General features: G+C 34.5%; 1 protein-coding gene across 1 annotated transcript in view; it reads right to left on the bottom strand.

Moving 5' to 3' along the window:
- Nucleotides 1-2011: 2011 nt before the first annotated feature.
- MTX2 (metaxin 2) overlaps nt 2012-10147 on the bottom strand; it is a 67019-nt gene continuing 58883 nt past the window's right edge. Inside the window, exon 10 of the mRNA XM_040475467.1 lies at nt 2012-2456. Coding sequence (XP_040331401.1) covers nt 2273-2456 — 184 coding nt within the window. The 3' untranslated portion in view covers nt 2012-2272. The remainder of the gene's footprint in view (nt 2457-10147) is intronic.

Raw genomic sequence — 10147 nt, 5'->3', positions numbered from 1 at the left:
ACACACACACACACACACACACACACTACTAGAATACTACTCGACAATGAAAAGATTGAAATCTTGCCATTTGCAGCAACAGGGACAGAAAGGGAAGGTATTATGCTAAGTGAAATAAGCCAGTCAGACCAAGATACTGTATGTTTTCACTCATATGTGGATCTTGAGAAACTTAACAGAAGACCATTGGGGAAGAGAAGGAAAAATAAGTTACAAACAGGGAGGCAAACCATAAGAGACTCAAAAACAGAGAACAAACGGGGGGGGGGGGGGAGAGGTTGGGAAAGTGGGGAAAATGGGAGATTGGCATTGAGGAGGGCACCTACTGGGATGAGCACTGGGTGTTGTATGTAAGTGATGAATCATGGGACTCTATTCCCAAAGCCAAGACTATACTGTATATACACTGTTAGCTAATGTGACAATAAATTATTAAAAAAAAAAAAGATAAAGATTAAACAACTTAAAGAAAAGAGTCTAGATTTATATACTGAAGTACAAATGGTTCTGGTTCAATTAAATGAATGTTATGGTAATATTAAAAGAAAAAAGCATTGGGGTGCCTGGGTGGCTCAGTTAAGTATCCAACCTACTCAGGTCATGATCTCTCGGTCTGTGAGTTCAAACCCCATATCCAACTCAGAGCCTGGAGCCTGCTTCAGATTCTGTGTTTCCTTCTCTCTCTGCCCCTCCCCCACTCGCACTCTGTCTCTTTCTCTCTCTCTCTCTCAAAAATAAATAACCATTAAAAAAATTTTTTTAATTAAAAAAAATCACTAAGTACAAAACAAGTATACAAAAATATACACCAAAAAAAAAAAAAGGTCATAAAAATTCTGCAAAAACACAGGTAACTTGGGATTTTTTATTTTAAGAATATACATTACAAAACTAGTTCAGGAAGGCTATAAGTGGCACTATAGTCCAAAGAGAGTACCCAAAGTTTATGTGGGATTTAGACCAAGGAGAACCCAATATATCCCTTATATGGTATAAATCTATGATCTTGACAACAAAAAGAAGTGTAGCGTTCGCTAAAGGCCAAACCGATGCCAGACTGCCTGTGTTTGAATTCCAACTCTGCCACTTGCTTAAAACTCTATAACCTTGGGCAAGGCATTATTGCTTTTTTGGTCTCCATTCCCTCCTCTGTAAATTGAGGATAATATCCCTCATATTGTTTTTGTAAGGATTAAATGAAGTAAAAATGCCTGGTATTACACAGACAGAAAATACAAATGTACAATTATTCTAGATATTTTCAAGAATTAACATGATTTTCATATCTCTTTATAGCATCCCTGGTTTTATATAAAATACGAGAAAATTTGAAAGGGACAAAACATATAATCCTTAGTACTTACATATAAATTCCTGTCGATACCTCAGTGAAAACTATACTCTCTTCCCCACAAGAGGAATGAAACATCATTAAAATAATCTTGTCTCAAAAAAATAAGGTCCTTGAAACTATCCGTTTATCAAATATAAATTATAGCTGCTCTGATGAGATGTTTAAAAATTCAAGGGGTGCCTGGGTGGCTGAGTCGGTTCCACCTTTGGTTCTGGTCATGATCTCATAGTTCGAGAGTTCGAGCCCCACATTGGGTTCTGTATTGACGGCTCAGAGTCTGGAGCCTGCTTCGGATTCTGTGTCTCCCTCTCTCTCTGCCCCTTCCCTACTCATGCTTTGTCTCTCTTCCTCTCTTAAAAATAAACATTAAAAAATAAATAAATAAAAATAAATAAAACTTCAACTAGGTTTAGATATGAAGAATGCTCTTAAACGGTAATCTGTTCCAGGATTTAATTGCCTTGCAATTATTTACATTTTCTGAGTGCATGTTTCTTAAGAACATTTTTCCCATGCCTAGGTTCACCATGTACCTATTAAAGTAATCTTAAAAGTATGGAGCATAAATTACTTGCCTTAGAAAAGACCGTTTATTCCACGTAAAAAAACTCAAGAGTGGCTTTCAGAAAGATCAAAAGGAAATAAATACACCAGCCATACAGTTCTTTGAGCTTTATTTTTATAGGCATACGTTTCAAGAAAAACAAAAATTTCAAGATATAGAGTACAACATAGCAAATGAAATCATTCAGAATTGCTTTAATTAACAGTATAAAGTACATGTATAGGATACATTATATAATTTACTCTGAGGTTTCAAAAAGCAGTATTTTTGGTTTTAAAATTCTGATATCATTTACTAGGTCTTTCACATATTTCAAGTTAATTTTTTCTAAATCACTAAATTAAGACATATCTCTAAGATGATCTGATAGATGAGCTGCCTTTACCACGGTCTTCAAAATAGTGCTGTTCAATTCTTCTACAGAAAGCAAGGAGGTTGCTATAGTTTTTTACCTTCTCGGAAAGTTCATCATTGGTCAACTGTGTGGTAAGAATAGTATACAAATGGCCAAATACCAGTGCATCTAGTTCAGTAGGCCTAAAACAAAAATAGAAATGAGAGTAACAAGAACAGCATTTAACTTGTATGGTAGAATATACATTACTTTTTAAAACATTCTATTCATCTATTTAAAAAAAAATTTTTTTTAACGTTTTATTTATTTTTGAGACAGAGAGAGACAGAGCATGAACGGGGAAGGGGCAGAGAGAGAGGGAGACACAGAATCAGAAGCAGGCTCCAGGCTCTGAGCCATCAGCCCAGAGCCTGACGCGGGGCTCGAACCCACGGACCGCGAGATCGTGACCTGAGCCAAAGTCGGACGCTTAACCGACTGAGCCACCCAGGCGCCCCTCTATTCATCTATTTAAAAGAAAGTCACATGAGAAATAAATCCTACCTCAACTTGATAGAATTTATTTTGTTTTTACCTGGGAGTTTCTGTTGTAAGACATGAAAAAAAACTTTTTAAGTTATGATTTGCTAGTTGTGTGACTTGCTTTTTAAAGTAGTAAGACATTAAAATAACCTTGGCACAATTGTTTATATTCATTTTACTCATTAATTTATCCATTAAACAGGTCTCCAATGCGCCAGGAACTGTGTGCTAGGTGCGAGAACTATGAGAACACCAAAGATATTCTAAGACATGGGACACAAAACATAAATTACCACAGCACAATTTAGTAAGTGCTGTAATAGATGTATAAACAAAATGGTATCGAAGCACAGGATTTCACTGTGGTGCGGGAACAAATAACACCTGATTACCCAATCATATATCAAAAACAGGATTTAATTTTAACTTTACCACTTTTCAAGTAACTTAGCTTTCTGAAAGAGAAATAAACATAGCTTCAATAAAAAAATTTCCAGGGTTTTTTCCCCTTTAATTAAATATTAGTAACAAAAAATTGAAATTTATCCACCTCACTACTAATGGCCTATAAATGAGGCATCACCAAACTACATTATATTAAAATAATTGCCAGCACAATCTTACTGAAGGGAAAATATCATCATAATTAGGAGCTAATTATTGGTGTCAGTCCCATAGTGATAAAGCTTTTGAGAAAATATGTGTTAGCCTACCTAAATGTGAAAGTATGTTGCAGTGATCTAGTTTAGAATAGATTTTGGGGGTCCATCAAATCTAAGTATGAATCCTAATTCTGCCACTTCCTTTCTAGCTGTGTGGCCTTGATCACTAATGATGAATGACCTCATGCTGCTGCATGGCTTTAAATACCTCTTTATGCCACTAAGTCCCCACTATTTGTCTCCAATCCCAGTCCCTCTTCTAAATTCCTGAATCAGACACACATACATACTACATAACATCTCTGCCTGAATGGTGAATAAGCATCTCAAACATGCTCATCTCATTTCCCAAACTAAAAGGCACCACTAGCCTCTCAGCCATCTGCACCAAAAATCTCAGGGTTACTATTGAGTCCTCTCTTTCTCTTGCCCTCATATCCATCAGCAAGTGTTGTGAGACACAACCGCCAAATACGTCCTGATTACTACTAATTCTCTCCCTCCGTTCTCATCTACTCTGAGCCACCATCATCTCTCAGCTAGACCACTGCAATAGCCTCCTAACGTTGGCTCTATTCATTGTCCACAGAGTAGCCAGAGTGATTTTTGGTTTAAAGTCACCACACCGTACCACTCCAAGCATAAAATATTCCAACGAATATCCATCCCACTTACAGTAATATGCCAAACTCATTACATGAAGTATGCAAAGCCTAGATGACCTGGCCGCTGCTTATCTCTTCAGCCTCATCTCCCACCACTGTCAACATACTACTACTAACAGCCTTGCTTCTTCCATCCAAATGTAACAAACTCAAGCCCATCTTACGGCCTTGACACAATGATTCCTGCTGCCTCTAACACTCTTCCCTTGACTTCACATTGCCAGCTTCTTATTTTTCAGAATAAGGTTTAAATGTCACATCTTAAAGCCTCCCCTGAACACCCAAACTAAAGTGGACATGCAGTCACTTATTACCACGTGATCCATTTTAATTCTCCATGTGGCACTTAATACTATCTAACATTTGTTGTTAGGTGTCTGTCTCCCTCTACCAGGGAGATCTTCTCTACTTGTTTCCTGCTGTGTCCCCAATACTTAGAACAATGCCTGGTACAAAGTAGGTTCTTACTATGTTTTGAATGAATAAAAAGGTGATGCATTTATATTACCACACTATAACTGTGTTCACGTGTTTCCCCTCATTATACTCCAAGCTCTTTAAAGATAACACTGCATATATCTTTTATATCCCCAGTTCTTGGAAAAGGATCTCAGGAACTGAATCTGTATATGCTGGATGCAAATAGAGAGAAACACATCCTGCCTAACGTATCCAGGATATTTAATTTTTCAATAGTGGTTATTCAGATTCTTTCAAAGCCTTCCCTTTTTTGACACATTCATGAAGAATTATTAGTCAGGTGAGGGTAGCCAACGTGTCCTTGGACTTAATAGCACCATGATCCTATCATATAAATGACGAATCAATAACAAAGGGATGCCTGAAAAGAACCAGAGATATAGAAGGTGGACAAATGTAGAGCTGAGGCACTCTGGGAGAATTAATATAAACACTAACTCTTCCATATCCCTAAATATATTTCTTAAAAGATGTATCTTATCTCACCAATCTTTCCTAATTCCTGTTTAGGATTAACTACTCTTTGCTACTTGAATTAGATAATAAAAAAAGGTGAATTTATTTCCTGATGCAAATTCCAGTGGTATAGATGGGCATCCTTTATCAATAAATGAAGGCTCTGAGGGAGTTCAAGCACAAGTGTATATTCAAACTAGAGTGGTCTAAAAGTACCCCTGAAGTGGTCAAAATGTTATTTGCTGCAAATAAACATCCACGTAATTCAAAAGTTGCTGAATTATACAGGTAATGAGCATACAGAAATTGATCTTATGTTACATAAAGATAGCAACTCTTTGGCAAGTTACTTTACAACATCTAACAGGAAGTAGAATACCATATGCTATATCAACTGAAACGTACATAACTTCTAATGCATATTTTTTGTAATCTTTACAAATTTCAGCCATTACTTAATTATATATATATATGACATATAAATTACCAATTCCTACAATTCTTTCTTTTTAAAAAGTACACCAGTGATAGTAGTTACACAACTGTATACCATTCCTAAACATCAGAGCTGTAAACATAAAACTGTCAATTTTACTATATATATAAATACCATAACAAACCTAATTTTTAAAGAATTTTTTAAGTTTATTTTTGAGAGAGAGAGAGAGAGAGAGAGAGAGAGAGAGAGAGAGCGTGCATGTGTGAGCAGGGGAGGGCAGCGTGGGGTGGACAGAGGATCTGAAGCAGATTCTGTGCTGACAAGCAGAGAGCCCGATGTAGGGCTTGAACTCACAAACCATAAGATCGTGACCTGAGCCAAAGTAGGACACTTAACTGACTGAGCCATCCAGGCACCCCTAAACCTAATTATTAATTTTTTTAAGTGTATTTATTTTGAGAGAGAGAGTGCATGTGCATGCACAAGCAGGGAGGGGCAGAGAGAGAGGAGAGACAGAAGCTCAAGCAGGTTCTATGCTCTCAACCTAGAGCCCAATGCAGGGCTCGATCCCATGAACCAAGAGATCATGCATGACCTGAGACAAAATCAAGAGTCAGAGGCTTTACGGATTGAGCCACCCAGGTACCCCTAACCCTGATTTAAAAAAAAAAAAAAAAAAAAAGGCAATAAACTCAAAATATTTGCAATTCATATGCAAGCACAAAACACACACTTTGCCCAATATTTCTACTGAGTTAAGAGCCAAGATCCTGATGAACATCCAGTTTTAATAATTTTTCCTAAACCATATATAAAGAAAAACAACATTTCTACCCTTCTGTTAAGTAGTGGATTGTAATTTGAATACTGATAGCAACTCTCCTCCTAAGATTTTTTAACATCTTTTATATATATTATTACATCTAGCTTTATAGACTTTTTATTAGAAAAACATTCAAAGGTCATAAATACATATTTAAATTCCTTATCTTGCATTATCATTCTTCCCACATTTCTGTTGGTTATTACTATTCTTTTTTTTCCTATTTTTATTGAGAAATAATTGACATATATCATTGTATAAGTTTAAGATGTACAGCATGGTGGTTTGACTTACACATATTATGAAATGATTATCCCAAAAGGTTCAGCTAACATCCATCAGTTATCTAATATTCTTTCATTTGAATATCAAAATAAAAATACTGTAAAATGTGAATGTTTTCTTAATCTTTCCCATTTAAATTTCTCTGCACTCAACTTTTTTGCTTTATTATGACTACATATTTCTTTCTTTCGGATACCTTTTATAGTCAGTTCAAACACATTAATTTTGTCTCAGTTTTCAAGTAGTTTTTCTCTCCCTTACACTACTAACTTGCCATGTCTTCATACTCTAGCAATAATCTACATATTCTTTCTTTATATACTAATCACTGATCTTTAAGACTGTCATTCAAGTTTGTAAATCAAGTCCCTTGCCAGTCTTTTTTATATCTAACCTTTGAAATTTTAAGCAATTCCTCCTTAATTTTCTCAGGTGGTGATTTTTAAAATTACTATCACTAAAGTATAATTGACACACAATGTTAGATTAGCTTCAGATGTACAACATATTGATTCAACAATTGTATACATTATACAATACTCACCACAACAACTACATTCACCATACAACATTATTACAATATTATTGACTATATTCCCTATGCTGTACTTTGCATCTCCATGACTTATTTATTCTATAACTAGAAGTTTGTACTTCTTACTTCCTTTTATCTATTTTGTGTATCTTTCCCATCCACCTCCCTTCTAGTAACTGCCAATTTGTTTCTGTGTTTAAGAGTCTGGTTTTTTTTTTTTAGTTTTTTTTTTTTTTATTTTTTTTTTTTTTTTCCAGATTCCAAATGTAAGTAAAATCATATGGTATTTGTCTTTGACTTAGCCTAATACCCTCTAGGTCCATCCATGTTGCTGCAAATGGCAAGACCTCATTCCTTATGATTGATATTCCATGTTATATGCATACATATTATATATAGTATATTTTAATTATATATTATGTATATATACATACACATATACACACTTTCTTTATTCATTCACCTATTGATAGATATTTGGGTTGCTTCCATAATTTGGGTTTTGTAAATAATGCTGCAATAATAAATAATAATAAATATGTATCAACAATATTTATTATCAACAATTATTATCAACAATAATAAATATGTACCTTTCCAAATTAGTGTTTTCTTTTTTGTGTATGTGTGTAAATACCCAGTAGTAATATTACTGTATATTTCTATTTTCAATATTTTGAGGAAATTCCATACTGTTTCCCACAGTGGCTACACCAATTTACTTTCTCACCAACAGTGCACAAGGATTCCCTTTTCTCCATCCTCACCAACACTTTTTTATTTCTTGTCTTTTTGGTAATAGCCATTCTGACTGGTGAGGTGATAGCTCATTGTGGTTTGGATTTGCATTTCCCTTATGATTAAGTAATGTTGAGCATCTTTTCATGGGTCTGTTGGTCATCTGTATGTCTTCTTTGGAAAAATATCTATTCAGGTCCTCTGCCTATTTTAATCAGATTGGTTTTTTGATGTTGAGTTGTAGAAGTTCTTTACATATTTTTGATATTAACCCCTTATTGAATATATCATTTGCAAATATCTTCTCCCATTCATTTTGGTTTTGTTGATGGTTTCACTGTACAAAAACTTTTTATTTTGGGGTAGTACCAAGTTTATTTTTTGCTTTTGTTTCCCTTGCCTGAGGAGACATATCCATAAATATGCTGCTAAGGGTGATGATGTCTAAAGGATTACTGCCTAATTTTCTTTTAGTTTTATGGTTTCAGGCCTCACATTTAGGTCTTTAATACATTTTGAGTTTATTTTTATGTCTGGTGTGAGAAAGTGGTCCAGTTTCATTCTTTTGCATGTGGCTGTCCAGTTGGCACAACACCATTTATTAAAAAAACTATCTATCTTTTCCTTCTGTGTCATATTGGATATTTTTACCTCCTTTGTCATAGATTAATTGACCATACGTGCATGGGTTTATTTCTGGGTTCTCTATCCTGTTCTATTGATCTATGTGTCTGATTTGGTGGCAGTACCATACTGTTTCGATTACTAGATCTTGAAATCTGGGATTATGACGCTTCCACAGCTTTGTTCTTCTTTCTCAAGATTGCTTTGGATGTTTGAGGTTTTTTGTGGTTCCATACGTATTTTAGGATTATTTGCTATAGTTGTATGAAAAGTGTTATTTGGGTTTTGATAGGGATTGCATTCAATCTGTAGATTGCTTTGGGTAATATGGACATTTTAACAATACTAATTCTTCAAAACCATGAGCAGACTAGATCTTTCCACTTGTTTATATCATGTTAAATTCTTTTCATCAATGTCTTACAGCTTTCAGGGTATAGGTCTTCCACCTCCCTGGTTAAATTTATTCCTAGGTATTTTTATTCTTTTTGGTGTAACTGTAAATGAGATTATTTTAATTTCTCTTTCTGTTACTTTGTAACTAGTAAATAGAAACACAATAGATTTCTACAGATTAATTTTCTATCCTGCAACTTTACTGAATTCATGTGTCAGTTCTCATAGCTTCTTGGTAGAGTCTTTAGGATTTCCTATATATATTATCATGTCAAATGCAAATAGTGACAGTTTTACTTCTTTCTTAACAATCTGGATGTCTTTTATTTATTTTTCTTATCTGATTGCTGTGACTAGGATTTCCAGTACTATATTGAATAAAAGTGGTTAAGAGTGGATATCCTTGTCTTGTTCCTGATCATAAAGGAAAAGCTTTTATTTTTTCACAACTGATATTATCTGGGTTTTAATATATGGCCTTTATTATGTTGAGGTACGTTTCCTCTGTTCCCACTTTGTTGAGAGTTTTTATCATGAAGAGATGTCATACTTTGTCAAATGCTTTTTCTGGATCAACTGAGATGACGATCATATGGTTTTTATCCTTTCTCTTATTAATGTGATTGAGCACACTGATTGATTTAAGAATACTGAACCACCCCTGCAACCATGGAATAAATCCCACTTGATCTTGGTGAACGATCCTTTTAATGTACTATTGAATTCAGTTTGCTAATATTTTGTTGAGGATTTTTTGCATCTATGCTCATCAGAGATACTAACCTGGTTTTCTTTTTTTCCTTTCCTTCCTTCCTTCCTTTCTGATAGTATCTTTGCCTGGTTTTGGTATCAGGCAAAGATACAGATAAGAAAATCAGATCAGAAAAGATACAGATCAGAAAATCTATAACGCTGGCCTTATACAATGAATTTATAAGTTTTCTTTCTCTTCTATTTTTTTGAATAGCTTGAGAAGAATAGGTATCAACTCTTCTTTAATGTCTGGTAGAATTCACCTGTGAAACCATCTGGTCCTGGACTTTTGTTTGTTGGGAGTTCTTTTATTACTGATTAAATTTATCAATTGGTAATTTCTTTATTGAATAAACCTCAATAAAATCCAAATCCCCTCTGAAATCTTTCATCTTAAGATTCCTATGTGTAATTTTTGCAGCATTTCTTCAATATCCTTTCCCATCAGTATACGAAAGTTTATTTTCAAGTTTTACCATTTAATAGTTAATAACA

The sequence above is a fragment of the Herpailurus yagouaroundi genome, unplaced genomic scaffold (assembly GCF_014898765.1).
Source record: "Herpailurus yagouaroundi ecotype Mexico unplaced genomic scaffold, PumYag 140, whole genome shotgun sequence".
Lineage (NCBI taxonomy): Eukaryota > Metazoa > Chordata > Mammalia > Carnivora > Felidae > Herpailurus > Herpailurus yagouaroundi.
This window is presented reverse-complemented; position numbering and strand designations above follow the sequence as displayed.